The sequence below is a fragment of the Eurytemora carolleeae genome, unplaced genomic scaffold (assembly GCF_000591075.1).
Source record: "Eurytemora carolleeae unplaced genomic scaffold, Eaff_2.0 scaffold601, whole genome shotgun sequence".
NCBI classification, from domain to species: Eukaryota; Metazoa; Arthropoda; class Copepoda; order Calanoida; family Temoridae; genus Eurytemora; species Eurytemora carolleeae.
Window position 1 is genome coordinate 27,009 of NW_019396795.1, and position 16,637 is coordinate 43,645.

Sequence of the window (16,637 nt, forward strand, 5' to 3'; positions counted from 1 at the left end):
AATTTCTTGAACTTTTAAATCTGTATTCTTTAAATTTTAGAAAAGCTTTCTAAAATTTTGATTTTAATCCAGATCTGTACGCTCTGGATTAATATTTTGTACAATTTCGGAGTTATTAAATCTGAAAATAGTTTCAAATACGTACAGTGTTCCAATAAACATGGGAATTTAAGAGAACTTCGAGATCGTGCCAATAAATTTTTTTTAAGATTTATATTTTCCCATATTGCTTTAAGTGCACAGTGGATTGAGTTGAAAGTATTTGTAAATCTAGTGCAATTTTCAAGGGAAAACATTTGGCTTCTTGGATACTTTAAAGGTACACATACAGTCCACCTAACCTTACAAGTATTACTTTATCTCTCCTTCAAACAAAACTAGCCGAAAAAAACGGCAAATTAATTCTCTTCAGTTTCAGATTTGAAAAGTCTGCTAGCTCTGAGTTCTAGGGGAAGGGGCTACGCCCCCCTCCCCTTACAGGTCTAGGTGGGGCCCTTGGACCTTTTTTGTTTTCTCCCCCTTTATGATATTTTAAGAACGAACCGCATTTTATAGGTCGGACAATTCTGTTTTTATCTTCTACATAAACTATACAGTTTTCAAAATATGTTTGTTTTCATTACATTTAGGAATTCTTCTCCTCGTTGTTGGCTACTTGAGAATTTGGGACTTTGAAACAGTAAAATAAAATTTTGTCAGAATCCAATCCTAATTCAGATTTGAAGATTCCCGCCTACACAAGATACTTTAAAATTTAGTAAACTACTTGAACGAGGGGGTAAGGCAAGCTGCATCCGTATAGCCTCCATCCCGCAATTTACTCTCTGCACATAGAATTGCGGCAACGCGCTCACCCATAGCGCTTCCTTAGCCGCACCCCAATATCCTTCAAAAAATGTCTAGCACATTTCTCCTAAAATATAATATTAATTGTATTAATTGACGTTGTTCTTCTCTAAAAAAAAACATTTTGAAGGAAGAGAGAAATTCAATTTTTACCCTAAATAACACAGATTTGCGTGCAATTTGGTTTAAAATTATCTGAATCTATCTATCTATCTATTTACCTATCTGATTATTATACCTTGTCTATCTGTTCATCGTCAGAATCTTGTTCCTTTGCGACAACAGCGTTATTTTTGGTAAAGATTAAATTTCTTCTAACGAAGGTAAACATTTTTAGAAAAGATCAACATTGGCCCACATGTGCAAATATTACATTTTAGGAGAAAATCGTAATAAACCATAGTTTAACAAAAATTGTACAACTATTGCCCAAGTGAGCAAGAATGTTTACTATTATTACCAAAAAATATGATTAATATGTTTAGGTTATAATAGATGCCATGACGTCTTTAAATTTAAAATTAATGCTATAATTTTTTCTATAATAAGCATTTAAAAGTAAAGACATTATGCCAGAGGATATAGGGGTGCGGCGAAGGAAGCACTACGGGTGAGCGCGTTGCCGCACCTCTATGTTTGTGAGTAAATTGCGGGATGGAGGCTATACAAGTGCGGCTGGCCTTCCCCCCCCTCTTTGATCATTTAGAGAAGAATGGATTAAGATATTTGTCGAATTGTTATATTTAATATTTTACCAAGATATTTGGTTTAGTAAGTCTCTAGCATGGGACGGAATCAGTATCTAAATTTATTTAAATAAACCTGAATTCAAAAAATGGATTTTCTTCTAGTTTTGGAGGTTAGATTCGTTAGATACATTTCAATTTTTCAGCTATATGTATACAAGGGTACAAAAAGAGTTTGAAATATTTAAAAGTGCCGATATTCGACTTTAATTTCGTCTGACCTGGATCCATTTAAGGAGTGTCCGATTCACTGCAACGATAACCAATTTAGTCCTCTGTCTTAATAACAATAAGAAAAATATTATCATTTTCTGTCTTGGCAAGTATTAAATTTAACAAATTCTTCATTCTTCTTTAAAGCAAAATCCGTATGTTACTCTTACAGAGAAACTAAAATTGAAAAAAAGATTTCAGCTTGAAAAATAAGGATATCTCATTCATCCTCGATTTTAAGGTTTTAAAAGTTACTGCTGTGAATCAGATTTTAATTGTTATATATGCCGCTTGAAATTACTTCTACAGTCCATGTAAAAGATGATTGATTGATATTTATAGAATATTTACCGGATCAGTTCAGGCATCATCTGTCATTATCTATGGCAGACAATAAGGGAATTATCTTTATCAATCAGAAAAAAGGTTTTAACGTGATGATTTCGCCCTTTATGACCCTCCCTGCAGTAACTTTTAATAATTGAAACTGTACGAGCAAACAAAATGAAATCTTGTCCAATGAAACCTGATGGTGCAGATATTTTCACTTTGCCTATTTTGAACCTTTTTTTCCTCACAAAATCATACAAATAATGAAAAATGTAAAGTTCTAAAACTCAAGCATAATTGGAGGAAAAGATTTGGGTTATTTTTAAGAAAATATACACCCCTGGATTGTTAATGATAATGAAACCAGGGATTTCCAGAGCTCAATTGCACCCGGGAAAAAAACTGTAATTTCTGATCTGATAATTCTCCTCTCATATATCTGGTGAGTCAAATGATAATTCTCCTCTCATACATCTGGTGAGTTTGATAATTCTCCTCTCATACATCTGGTGAGTTAACTGATAATTCTCCTCTCATACATCTGGTGAGTTAACTGATAATTCTCCTCTCATACATCTGGTGAGTCAACATGGAGTAAAAATTACAAAACTATGGAATTGAGGCTTTGATACAAACCCAAAGTTTCTACGCCTAATGATTCACATTTTTAGGGGTTAATTTAAAAATCAAACAGTTCCCTGACTCAGTAACGCTAGCGATGAAAATTCTATCGAGATAAAAGTTGCCAAATTAATATCAAAATGTATAAAGGATAGATTTTTGTTCGGTTTCCAAAAGAATCCGAGCCCATCTGAAAGTTTTTTTTAAATATTTAGTGAAATGTTCCCCTGGATAGGATCCGTCCCGATGATACTTCGCGACATCTTTGGAGGTTTCAACTACTACTTCATCCTTCTAACCGTCTTCTTTCTCAAGGATTTATTCAATAAAAATCCAGCTTTTTTAAAGGGATCGTTAACGCATTTTGAAGTAATCCTCCCACTATCAAAATTATTGCACATTTTTTTTACTTTTCGATGATGAATAAATGTTATGTTTTACATCTTTGATTAGTATTGGATATAGTTTTTATCTGTTTTTTAAACATTTAAGCTTTTGGGGACTCAACGGCTTCTCTGATCAGAGCTGGGAACTTTTGAATGGTGGATATCGGGATTAAGGCTTGATCCACTCTTTTTCTTAATTTCTAGATTAAATAATGCTTGTTCTCCTCGACTTGTTATTAATCTCTAGATTAATTAACCGATCGGGATTAAGGATATCCCATTCTAAAGTTTTCAGCTCTGATCAAGAAGCTTAACCACTAGAAGTTATGGCACCGAAAAATCTATGTAACCTATTTTCGAGTCAAAATGTACATACAATGCAATTTGTGGTAAAAAAAAAAACACATTTGGGAATGATAAAACACATTTCGGTGATTTCTTGATGTTTAAATATTTTTTTTATGAAAAATGTTGAACGGTAAACGTCATGAATTGCTTATGTATGTTTTCATTGATTTTGGAAAAATTTAGATTAAAATAGCATAGGTTTTTTATTGTTTGTTATTAATTAGTTGAACTTCTATTCTATGTGTGGAATCTGGAATATTGTAACTACAGTTCGGTATTTCTACCTTCTAGGGTTTACAATCATACAGGTTGTTCAGTTTAGAGTTTGTTCTAATCTCTTTAACACATTTTTTTAACATCTAGTTAGTTTATTGTAACATTTTTTACATTTTGGTCGTCGTTATTCTCAAAATCATTCTTTAAAATAAAAAATCTATGAGAATTTTAAAGATTGAATTTGCGCTCTTGCTGAACATGCACTGTAAAAACATCTCATAGGTCTCAAATGAATCCTAAAATATTTCTCTAAAATACTGCATTCATAGCTCAACTACCATGCCTAGCTAGCCAGACACACCCTTTAAGGGACTGAATAATTTAAAATAATCCTCACAACAGCACCATTTAGCCCTTTTTCAGATCAAGCATAAATTTAATATCCTTACTTTTGTTGTCAAAAAAATTATTGATTTCCAATATTGGATTCTCACAAAAGAACTTACTTCATATTCCAAATGGTTTATAATTCCATAGAAGAGAAATAACACTTTGTTTGTTTCATTGTGAGGAGTAATAAAACTTTTGTTGAATTTACTTTTTAATGAATTTATTTTAAGAAATGATCATGTTATTTATGTACTAGAGTATTATCCATATCATTAAAATAACTTTTTTTTATTTAGGATACAAGGGATGAAAGCATCATAAAGATCGCCAAATGGGTATTTTTTTTCTTCAAATATTTGTTGTTGCAGATACTCATAATTCTATTAAATAATTTGCGACATTTATTTGTCAGTTTAATTTGACATAAAAAATTTCTGAAACAATATTGCATGTCAAAAATCAAAATATCCATAAATTGAGAACTGACATTTCTAAAAAACGGTCTGCGCCTTTTTTGTGCCGTCGTATGAACGAAATTCTTTATATCTCAAACCATTTAAAAGCACAGAAATAGTAAACCACATTTTGGAAATACCAGGACTACAGGAGTTATTTGGTTATTTTATATTAAAATTCGATGTTAAAATCGATTTGTAAAATGTTTTTTTTTATTTAAGTGCATTGTGTTGAACTACGTTGGAGGATTGACGTTAGATTTGATCATGGAGGCGGTTAACGTCTTCCCAATTGTTGGTCGGGTAGGTTTAACAGTTTGATAAATTTTTTGGCTATATTTAATTTCAGGTTTAAAATGTGCCATATAGTAAGAACAAAATTTGTTTTCAAAATTGTTTGTCTAAAAAACATTTGTTTTACTTACATTTTGCCAAATTTTGACACTGACAGGAAATGTAGGCAAAAAAAAAAAAAACTTATCTAAACCGAATATGTTAAAGTTATCTTTTTAGGATCGTTTAAAAAAATTAGGATTAAAATATTAAGCTTAATAAAAGCAATTAAACTTTGAATTATGACAGTTTTAAAATCTTGGAAGTTTTCAAAAAACGATCTAAAACGATCCAAAATGATCTAAAACTATCTTAAACGATCTTAAAGAATCTAAAACGATATACAACGATCTAAACTGATCTAAAACGATCTAAAACGATCTGAAACGATCATGGATAAATAAAATCTAGTTTAAACATAATTTTTCCAAGTCATATATACAGGGTTATCCACAAAGTATGAGACGGTAAAGACGATCTGAAACTCTTTAAATTTAACGATTCCGAGGTTAAAAAAAGGAAACAAGTTTGAGAGTTTCAGGGAATCATATATGTACACCTTTTTCACTTTTTAGGTTTTGTCAAAAAAAATTTAATCAAATGCTTTCTTACCAATACAATACAAAACTCAATAATTAATTACATAAAGGGTGTTCACACAGGCTTAATTATTATTCAATCATAAAGAAATTGATATCACAATGCCTGTAGGGTGTTAGGGCTACATGATTAAAAAATTATCGGATTTACTCAACACTGCACTGATTAAATGCTCTATATCTCTTGGGAATGAAACTGATCAGCCCACCTGCAAAAAAAAACATCAACAAAGCTGAAGGAGTTCCAGAACTTGCTTAAAAATGACAAAAATCTATTTAAAGATGTCTGATAAGCCTAAAACTCTTTAAAGATTTGTTAGTTAACAGATCACAAGTTGAGGGTGGAGCTAATATGACCAAACACCAGTTTGTTTGACACTCTAACCCACCATTTACAGGTAAATGCAGAACCAGTTCCTTCACTTCTCCTTTAACAAGGAGAACAGCTGCCGGGGGACCTTTAATTACTATAGGCATGATGGGACCATATGTTATTGCAAATAGGAATATACCTCTTTTCTAAAGCTTTTCCTTGTGTAAATCAACTCTAACTTGGTCCATGAGGGCTCAGCTTACTGGCAGGTTGAACCTTGTTAACAGCCACCATAACCAGCCTCTCATGCTATCAGCAATAGATTAAATCAAAGTTTGGGTTACACCTGACAATAACCAAGAAGTGAAATAATGAGAATATTTGGGCTATGGCAAAATATAAGGTTTACATCAAGGGAGGAAATGTGAAAACCTCTATCATCTAAACCAGTGTGGGGAGAATAGGAAATCCCAGCTGGGTAGGCTGATCAAATCCTTTCCCAAGAGATAAAAAGTATTTATTCAGAGCAGGGTTGAACAAATAAGATAAATTTTTTAAAAATGTAGTCTTAATGTCCTAGAGACAATGTGATAGAAATATCATTATAATTGGATAATAATTAAGCCTGTGAGAGAAAAAAGTGTAAATTGTTTTTTTAACACCCTTTACAGTAAGTTATTTAAAGCAAAACAGTAGTTTTTTATTCTTCAGTTTGTGATTCAGGTTTACAGGTTGGCTTACACCATTTTTTGTTGTAAACTTTTTTACCTAATTAAATCTTTTTTCTCATTTAAAAGTTTTGGGTTAAAAGTCTAATGTTAAATCTGAAGATTAGGTTGAATTGAATGATCTAACTTTTACTCCAAGACTAAAATTAAATTATTCAAATAAAGAGTTGACTTAAATTAATTCACCAGGGAACCGACTCGCATTATTAACAGATTTAGAATACAAAAGAATTAATCACAGGGTGGATTTGCGTTATATCTTGGAGATGAGGAAACCATTGCTGCTCTACCGGCCTACACACCACCCATCTCCAATATTATCACTTTACCCCTCCTTGGCTTTACAATTCTTTACCAGGTGATTTTAATATTTCTTTACCCCTGATTGGCTTTACAGTCCTTTACCAGGTGGGTTTAATATTTCTTTACCCCTGATTGGCTTTACAGTCCTTTACTTGGTGGGTTTAATATCCCTTTACCCCTAGTTCGCATGACAATCCTTTACCAGGTGGGTTTAAAACAATTCTTTACCAGGTGGGTTTAAAACAACCCCTTTAGCCCTGGTCAACTTTAAAATCCTTTACCAGGTGGGATCCCTTTATCCCAGGTCAACTTTACAATACTTTACTAGGTGGGTTAAATACTAATCCTTTATCGCTGGTCAACTTTACAATCCGTTACCAGGTGGGTTTAATATTATCCCTGGTTAGCTTTAAAATCCTTTACCAGGTGGGTTTAATATTATCCCTGTTTAGCTTTACAATCCTTTACCAGGTGTGTTTAATATTATCCTCTTTATCCCTGTTTAGCTTTACAATCCTGTACCAGGTATTGTTAAAATTATCACTTTACCTCTGGTTCGCTTTATAATCCTTTACCAGATTGGTTTAATATTATCCCTTTACCCTTGGTCAACTTTACGATCCTTTACCAGGTGGGTTTAACATTTTCACTTTACCCCTGGTTGGCTTACCAATCCTTTACCAGGTAGGTTAAATATTATCACTTTACCCCTGTTCAGCTTTACAATCCTTTACCAGATGGATTTAATATTATCCCTTTGTCCCTGTTCAACTTTAAAATCCTTTGCCAGGTGGGGTTGATATTATCACTTTACCCTTGGTCAGCTTTACAATCCTTTACCAGGTGGGTTTGATATTATCTCTTTACCCCTGGTCAACTTTACAATCCTTTACCAGGTGGGTTTTAAATTATCCCTGGTAAGCTTTACAATCCTTTACCAGGTGGGTTCGATATTATTCCTATATCACTGGTCAACTTTACAATCCTTTACCAGGTGGGTTTAATATTATCTCTTTACCCCTGGTCTGCTTTACCAGGTAGAACGTTTTTATTAAACATCTAATTTTTAATATTTTATTATATTAACATTTTAATTTTTAAGAATTAAAAATTTCGCAGATTTTCCCTTTTTCACCTTTCAGTGCAGGTGGATTTTCTAAAAAAAATTTAACCGAAACTGTTTCCGGAAAACTTAGATTTTCGTGGTTAAATATATAGATTCCACAGAAAATATGGACCTGATCGGTTTAGTCGATTTGGCTTCAAACAAAGAAACAGACGAACCAAGAATTAAATATTAAAGATAAAGATTAGATAAAGATAAACGTAATTTCTTGATTTTTCTAAATATGCACTGAACTCAGAATTGTTGTAATCTCATAATTTCATTCTCAATATTTCTGTTGGATCTTATATAGTCCTGATAATGTTTTTATTTCTCTTCTTATATTTTATATTTCTGTTTAATTTGTCTTTTTATTAAATTCTAACAAAAATAACTTTTTTTCTATTGTAAGATATCTCTGTATCCAGCTAAGTGGCTCAAGTTTCGTCAGGTAAAATTATTTTCTCAGTTTTTATATTTGGTTTTAATTTATGTAATCTCCTTGCACGCGTACAATATTAAATCAATTGTTTTTCAGGGGCGTACGATAGCATTTGTGAAGGGGGGGGGCATTTTGTTGTGCCACCCCACCCCTTAGCAAAATAGTGTCCCCCCTTAAAAACCCATTTTTGAAAAAATATTGATACCTTTTTTAACTATGTAATCTATTCGATCATATACACACTTCCATATTACAAGTGTTAATAGATTATTTATTTGATTTTTTTTAATTGGACTCATCAGATAATCCCTCTTAATAGAAAAATAGAGATAAAACGTTTCTAAAAAAACATCTATATATTTTCATAGGATCGTCACATATTGTTTTATAAATTATGATATCAAATATATATTTACACTGAACTGAAGGCAGTATTGAATAAAGATTTTTTAATGAAAAATGTTTTTAGTAACGGGCAAAAGTGAGATTTTAAAGTAGTTTGTTCATACGATGTAATTATACTTAAATGGAATAAATGCAAAATTTTAAGTGACCCTCCATTTATAGAGTGGCATGTCCGATGTACTTTTGAAACCATTGAAGGGTATTGTTGTGTATCAGAATATATTTTATTTCTTTTCTTAATCTTTTAGTTTGGGAGAGTGCAATGCAATGCAATGTAGAATGTACATTGCCTGAGGAAGGGAAATGCAAGCAGATGTAATATTAAAAGAGCCCCCCCATGGGTCCCCCCCCCTCAGGGGTGGCACGCATTGGGGGGGCTCGGCCCCCCCTCGTGCGCCCCTTTCTCCTATATATAAATACAGTGATAACCAGAAAACTGTAAAATAGAAAGACGACATTTTAGCAAGTCTGAATGGATTTGATTTTGTTACAAATTAAATATCTCTACTATAAGTTATTAAATCACTTGTTTGGTGAAATGGATCTGTTTACACTGCACAATTGCTGGACTATTTAAAGTCATATCTTGAGTTTAAAAGTTGACTTTATATTTCAGAGTTTTCTGGTTATCACAGCATATTTTACGCTTAGTTTTTACATTTATCTATTTGTTAAAAAGGATTAATGGAAAATACTTCACAATACAAATTCTGCCTGAAAGGAAATTACTCTTTGAAACTTAAGTTAGAGACAAGTGCGTTAAATTTTTAAAATGTATATGCCAAGGGCTACAAAGTATAAGTGAGTTGATGAGGTAAAACTAAAGACCAAGGCGTTGCGACACTTTGAAGCCACGGCTGTCTAAATATTTGATGACATATTCAGGGGGGGGGGGCTATCGGGGCAAAGCCCCCTCCCTGAACCAGTGAAATCTATTGATTTCAGTGGGTTTTCAGGCCCCAACCGTGGCTGAGCCCCTCCATGCCCCCCCCTTGGAAAGAAAAAAATCTAAGTCCCCCCCTGGACAAATTCCTGAATACGCATTACGCACCTGGTCTATATTTCAGTGAATGTAATATTGGCCAAGTTACTTCCAAGTTGAATTGATATCAAACAAAAATATCCTTTTTTAGAAGAAACAACTAACAGTTTTTAACTTTAATTATTTTAATTAAATTTTACAATATTTTCAAATTTTTATATGATATCAGATGGAAATATTTAGATATTTCTATATTTCTTATATATATCCTTTGTCCATCCTTCAATCATACTTTGGCTAATTTTGAAAATAAAAAGAAATGAATTTGTTGGATGTTCTTGTAGTTAGCCAAATTGCAAGAAAGAACTATTTGTCTGAACCCTGTATCTCGGAACTATTCTGAATTCTTGAAGGCACAAGGGGGGGGTAAGAGAGCCAAGGTCACTACCCTCTCCCATTGCATTGCTTTCATATTTTTTTTGAGTCAGCTCTTCCCCTTCTTATTTTCCTGTTCAAAGTTTTCTTATTCTTTCTTGTTTATCTTGTTTAAAACTTTAAGACCTTTCCAAATAATTCTTTTGACATAGAGTTGTGGAGCAGGTAGGAGAGAGATAATGAGGTTTGTGGGAGGATGGGTACAGGGAAGTGCTCCCTGTTGTCCTTCTTTATTATACTCTTTCCAAACTAAGGGGGATTAAGGAAAACCCATATCTACACCCCTGCAAAATGGGGAATAGTGAGCCCTAAAGCGCTCTTGAGAGGAATCTTCCATTGCAGTCCACACCAAACTGAAGATGAAGTTTTGTTTTAATCTATGTACTAGAGATGTCAACGATAGTGTAACGTAACGTAAAATGTACGTTTTTGTACGTTACGTTACAATAATGTGTAACGTTTGGATATATTCTATATAATGTGAACGTTAAATGTTAACGTTATAGGAGCTCATACCTAACGTTAACGTTAAACGTTAACATTAGAGGAATATACCCGCAACGTTAGCGTTTTGTGGAAATGTAACGTTATTTTTCTAATATCTACAACTTTTTTGACCATAACGTAAAGAATTGTTTTATTTCCAAGGGGAGCTTGAAAGTCTAACGTTTGAATAATGAATTGTGATTTGATTGAATATTGTAACGAAAGGATTTCTATTTCAAAGTTCAACTTATAAAAAGTGTAACGTTGTATAAATGAAAAATGTATAGCTGTTTATGAAAACGTTTTGAAACGTTTTCCCTTAAAGTATAATGAAAAATTCAACGTTGCAGAAATGGGTTATTATTTTAATAATCAGGAAACGAAAGTTTTTTTTACAGAGTAAAATTTCAATAATGTGACGTATAACATTTAAAAAAATGTAATTCTGTAAATCATAATGTTTCATAACTTTTCTCTGAGTACTAAATTGATTAGTCTAACGTTAGATATATGTCTGATGAAAATGTTGTTCATAAAATGTTAGACTATGAGGGCTGAGTTTTAATTTCAAAAGTGTAACACTAATTTTGTCAATCATAACATTTCAAAACGTCTCTAATATATCAATGTAAGAGATTCGACTGATGATTATAAGAGCAAAGACTTATGGTTTTTCATTTCAAGTTTAAAGAAAATGAGCTTATGCCACAAACTCTTATTTTCATTTAATATATCTTTGCAACCCGAAGTCGTAGACCATTAATATTGAAATATACAAGGTTTAAACCATCGGGTTGGAAAGATATAGGGATTAGTAAATTTGAAAAAAAACTAAAGTGTAAACGAGTTTTTTTGTAAAGATCTTAAACCAAGTGAAAGTGTAACGTAAGGTCTCTGAAAATATTTACCTTGCATGAAAGTGGAACGTTAAAAAATTGTGGTTTCATTACATAAGCTTTAACGCAACGTTGGGAAAATTTTTTAAAGCAGGAAATGCAAAAGCGTAACGGAGCTTACTGTTTTTCACAACATTTACTAAAGCTTAACGTTGTATAAGGTATTCAAGTGCAGAAAATTCATTACGTAACGTTACTCTATGCCATAAAATTTCATAATGTGCAATGTAACGTTTCAAGCGTTAATACTTTTGATGAACATTATCGTAACGAAAGCTAAAATCTAAAAAAATCAAAACGTTGACATCTCTACTATGTACAATTCTTGCTTTCCCTGTAGGATACAAGATGTGTAACTAAACTTAGCGCTTCTTCAGCTGTAATTCTGGACCATATATGATAGGTCCGCTCTCCTTGGAGGCAGTCAGGCAACTGATAATATTAATATTAACTTATTTTAATTGAAAGATATAAAACTGCACAATGAAATGAAATTAACTGAAACCTTATTTTAGACACGTAAAGAATTTAAAAAATGGGATAATATATTATGTTTAAAACTAAGGTCTACACTCATACAACATTGTTTTTTTTTTAAGATATGGTATTACAGAAAATCAGAATTTGTTGCAAAGACTCAATTCCTTTTGACCAAAAAAAAACAAAAAACTCCAAAGTATCTATAATGAGAGGGATTTTAAAATAAAATAATTTCAGTCAAACATTAAATTTCATATTCATGATATACAATCATAGCTAAGTACTTACTCAGGAATGTATATAATATTTAAATATTTGAATATTTATTACCTAAGTAATTACTCAGGAATGTATATAATATTTAAATATTTAAATATTTATTACTGGGAAAATTGTCATATTTGCTACATATAAAACCACACTGAGGCGATATAAATAGAACGGAATTTTCTTCAGAATATTCATCCCGGCTTAGGTTAAGCAATAGTTACCTCAATATTGTATCTCTATAACTCCACTCTAAGCTTTTGATGCGCACTGCAGTATCTGCTTGGCAGTAAACTGCACCAAAGTAAAAGTGGGTTTTAGCGAAGAGTCAATCTACCACTGAAACTCAATTCCTTTATAAAGGAATTGAATGCTTGACACACGATATAATTTTCTAATCTTTATATCTGTGTAACCTGATTGCGAAAACCTTTGATGTTTCAAACTTTAATTAGCTGATATAACATAGTTCTATATTATTAACGGACAACCACATCAGGTTGCTAAGATTATATGGTTAGAAAAATGAGAGTATAGCGCATTTTGAACTAACCAGGGCTGGCTACATTCGGCTTCTTCGATATAAGTTTATTTGCATTTTGGTAATTCAACAATCTTTAAATTTAGAATATGCTTTTCATTTAAAACTAATCCACGACATCAAAAGTATAAAAGAGAAACTAATATTATGATTATTAGTTGGTCAAAGTGTAATCGAAGTCACTGCTTGCATTACCAATGACCGTTAAATCAGCGTGGGCGAGTGATCATGAGCTGGGAACTCTTGTATTGTGAATATTGAGATCAATGCTTGATATCCATCTTTTGTTAATCTGCAGATTAATCTCTAATCTTTTTTGATATACCGCATGGTAATTGCACTCAGTCAGGGGTTGAAATGAACTTTGAGTAGGGTTTCCACGAAATGACTATAATTTTCGCGCAATTTTTTTTGAGACTTTTGCGCAATTTTTGCGCATGAAACAATGAGTTTTGCGCATTTTTTTGGGGCAATTCGCACAAAACCGAAAATATTTTTTTGCGAATTTTTGCGCATGAAACGAAAAGAATTTGGCGCAATTTTTTGAGCAATTCGCGCAAAACCGCAAAACAACTTTTTAAGCAAATTGACGAAAATTGAAATTTTAAGCACAGAATTAAACAACTAAAGATTTAATCAACTTTGAGAGACTGAGAAACTTTATTTAAATTCTTTTTAAATTAATTTCAAGTGATCCTCCACAGATGACAATGCTCAATTCACAACGGTACCCTTAAAAACTGCCTGATCAAGTATGAATTAAATATTAAATTTTATAAATCATATTTTCCGAGATATTTTTAATCCCATATAAAATATGCAAGAAAGTAACCGCTTACTGAAGAATCAGGCTAAAGCTAAAATTGGGTTGCCAGCTGTTTGAAAAGGACAGGGCTAAATTGAGATTTTTTTAGGCTTCTTTTAGTCCTCTCTAGGCTACTTTTTTATGCTTGAATTTACAGTTTATTTCTCAAATAATACTAATTTTGATGCTTATTTAATACATTTCATACTAATTTAATACTAATATCACTCATTTTATCTCAACATATTAATAACTAATTGAATGTACAACAAATAAAAATTTAACAAAGTTTTTTTATTTATATTTAAGAACCTTATTTTTTCATACTTAGTCTTTGCTATGGATAAAGATATTTGTTGATATATATATCGAATAAAGTTTACACGAAGCCCCAAAAGAAATGTATTTTATTTGCTGAATTTTTGGGGAAAAAAGTATTAAAAAGAATTAAAAAGATTAAAAAACTTGCCATTTTATGAAAACGCTACTTTTAGGCCAATAATTCAATAAAAAGGTGACCTTAAGGCTACTAATGCAAAAGACATTCTGAAATCTAATTAGGCTACATTTATGAAAATTGGCCGCGCAACGAAAGAAAAATTTTGCGTTTAGTTCTGAAAAAATTGCGAATGGAAACCCTAGCTTTGATCAGGAGGAGGAATAGAAATTATAAGAAATTACTGAAATGAAGAAAGTATAAGCATTGATCCTCAAATTTAAAGTGCTCATAGTGGATATTGAGATCAAGCAATCGGGATTATCAGTAACAACACAAAAATTCCCATCTCAGTTCCTTTATTAATTTTATCTATTCTCATTTAAGGTAATGAATGCCGAGGCTGCCGCTGCTGATAACAGGATCCTGAAGAGCACCGCGAATGCATTCAGTGCGTTCGCCAGCTTCATGGCCATGATCTTCATGGCCGTCTATCTCGGCAACCACTTCTACATGTAATATTTTTCATTATTTAAAGGGACACTCGACCTTATTTCAAGTTACAGGCCTTGATTTACAACGGAACCTAAACTAAAAGCAATGGAAATATCCTTATTTTTTATCTGAAAATATATTTTTTTAATTTTGGTTTCTCTAATTTCAGAATTTCCCAGACCCGTTATAAAAAAGAAAAACGACATTCTACACCTCCTTAGACAGATTGTTTTTAAGATTTGGACTTGAACGGCTGATAGAGCTAATAAAGATTGTATTTATTGTATATATTATTAAAAGGTCTGATTTCATACAATGGAGTCATGTTTGTTTATATACGGTTTTAGGTATTTTCTCAAGGGCGACTTCTTAAGTGACAATTTCCCAAGTGGCAACTTCTAAAATGTTTAATTTCCCTAGCGGAAACTTACCAAACTTAGGCCATCTGAGGCGCCGCAAGCTGCAATTTGGGGCCGAGCACAGTGGCAGGATGGGCTCTGGGGCTGAACGCTGCAGTTAGGACAAACTTGGAAAAATATCCTTGGGAAGTTGCCGCTTGTTAAAAAAAATATATTTACTAACCTTTTATTGATCTAATTATTGTCGAATCAATATCTGAAACCCAAAACTCAGACCAGACAATGTTTCCAAGATCGTTTCCAAGCGAATTTTAGAAAATTGCGGTTTTAACAGGATCACTTCCGATCTATCTTGAAATAAAAGTTTTGTTATTGAATAGTATGTTCGAAACCCAACCCGGAAATCCTGAAAATATGGTCGAGCTGAACCAAAATGAATCCAAGGTAAACAAATTGAGACAGAAATCCATAGAGAGCATAATTGTTATGGCTGACATTAGTCGTAAAAATAAGGGTAAAGCTATTTCATTGAAAATGTCGAATCCTTTTGCACCAGCAAAAAATCATACAATTGCAAATTCGTTGCAACATTTATGAAAGAAAAAAATTGAAAAAGAAGTTTAATAATTCTAAGTTTGCCCAAGGAACAGTTATAGTTTTGACTTTAATGAATCGTTTATAATATTAGAATATCTTTCAGAAATTTGAGAATAATTCCTTTTTACAGAACGTGACCAACACTCTGGAAGACGACGAAAAGACGGTCATAAACAATTTTTTCTTACATTTACCCTCTTCAACCCGAAAGATTTTATATGTATTTCGGGGACAATTTTTTGCATTTTTTGTAATTTTTATTTTGTAAGTTGTACTTTAAACAAAACATTTTAATAGGGTTATAATTACAAATAGTTTGCCAGAGCCTGATTTTAAGAGACTGTACCTTCAACGAACTCCCAGTTCTCTTTTTGTGGTCTTCACATTTTTGTAAATTAAAATTTTTAAAAATCAGAAAACAAAAAGAGAATGAAAAGAAACCACGTGAAATACTTTATTTTAACAGAATTATTCGTATCTACAAAACTGTCTGACTCCATTCATGAAACCGGGTTCCGATACTGGGTTTTATTGCGAAACTTTGCTTTAAGTTTCAGGCTCAGACGTATGAAATAAGCATTTTAGGTTTTTTTATTAGGGGCTAAAATCTCTGTTTTAGAATTTGTAAAATCTCTAAATGCTTAATATTAACTTTATAAAGTATTCTTTTTATTCATTTTCTGTATGAACTGGATTGTACGAATGCTGTGCTATTCTCAATTTTAAATTAAAAGTATAAGCACCACCTCTTTTTTAGGATTTATCCTACATGTTTCCTTTGCGCCTTGGTCTTACAACCTTCAGCTACCTGGTCCCAGGTACATAATTTACAGGGTTAAAATAACAGAATTTACAGGCCTATACAACAGCAGAATTTACGGGGATAAAACAGCAGTATTTGCAGGGATAAAACAACAGAATTTACAGGGTTAAGAATTTAAAGGGATAAAACAGTAGTATTTACAGGCAGTGGCGTATATAAGGGGGGTTATTGGGGTTATTTACCCCCCCCCAGAATCCTGGGAGTAAATACCCCCCCTAGAATCCTGGGGGTAAATACCCCCCCCAGAATCCTGGGG

At 32.3% G+C, this 16,637-nt stretch overlaps 1 protein-coding gene across 2 annotated transcripts in view; it reads left to right on the forward strand.

The window, feature by feature from the left end:
• The first annotated feature begins 1,527 nt into the window (after window positions 1-1,527).
• Window positions 1,528-16,637, forward strand: part of LOC111708762 (uncharacterized) — a 17,447-nt gene continuing 2,337 nt past the window's right edge. The window contains exons 1-13 of one of the 2 annotated variants that reach the window (XM_023482228.1): window positions 1,528-1,705; window positions 2,148-2,203; window positions 2,503-2,577; window positions 2,972-3,071; window positions 3,715-3,798; window positions 4,393-4,431; window positions 4,774-4,854; window positions 6,766-6,882; window positions 8,345-8,383; window positions 14,495-14,622; window positions 15,342-15,405; window positions 15,662-15,724; window positions 16,316-16,376. In XM_023482228.1, the coding sequence (XP_023337996.1) occupies window positions 1,682-1,705; window positions 2,148-2,203; window positions 2,503-2,577; window positions 2,972-3,071; window positions 3,715-3,798; window positions 4,393-4,431; window positions 4,774-4,854; window positions 6,766-6,882; window positions 8,345-8,383; window positions 14,495-14,622; window positions 15,342-15,405; window positions 15,662-15,724; window positions 16,316-16,376 (931 nt within the window). In that variant the 5' untranslated portion in view covers window positions 1,528-1,681. The remainder of the gene's footprint in view (window positions 1,706-2,147; window positions 2,204-2,502; window positions 2,578-2,971; window positions 3,072-3,714; window positions 3,799-4,392; window positions 4,432-4,773; window positions 4,855-6,765; window positions 6,883-8,344; window positions 8,384-14,494; window positions 14,623-15,341; window positions 15,406-15,661; window positions 15,725-16,315; window positions 16,377-16,637) is intronic. The other variant, XM_023482229.1, reaches the window with a different exon arrangement.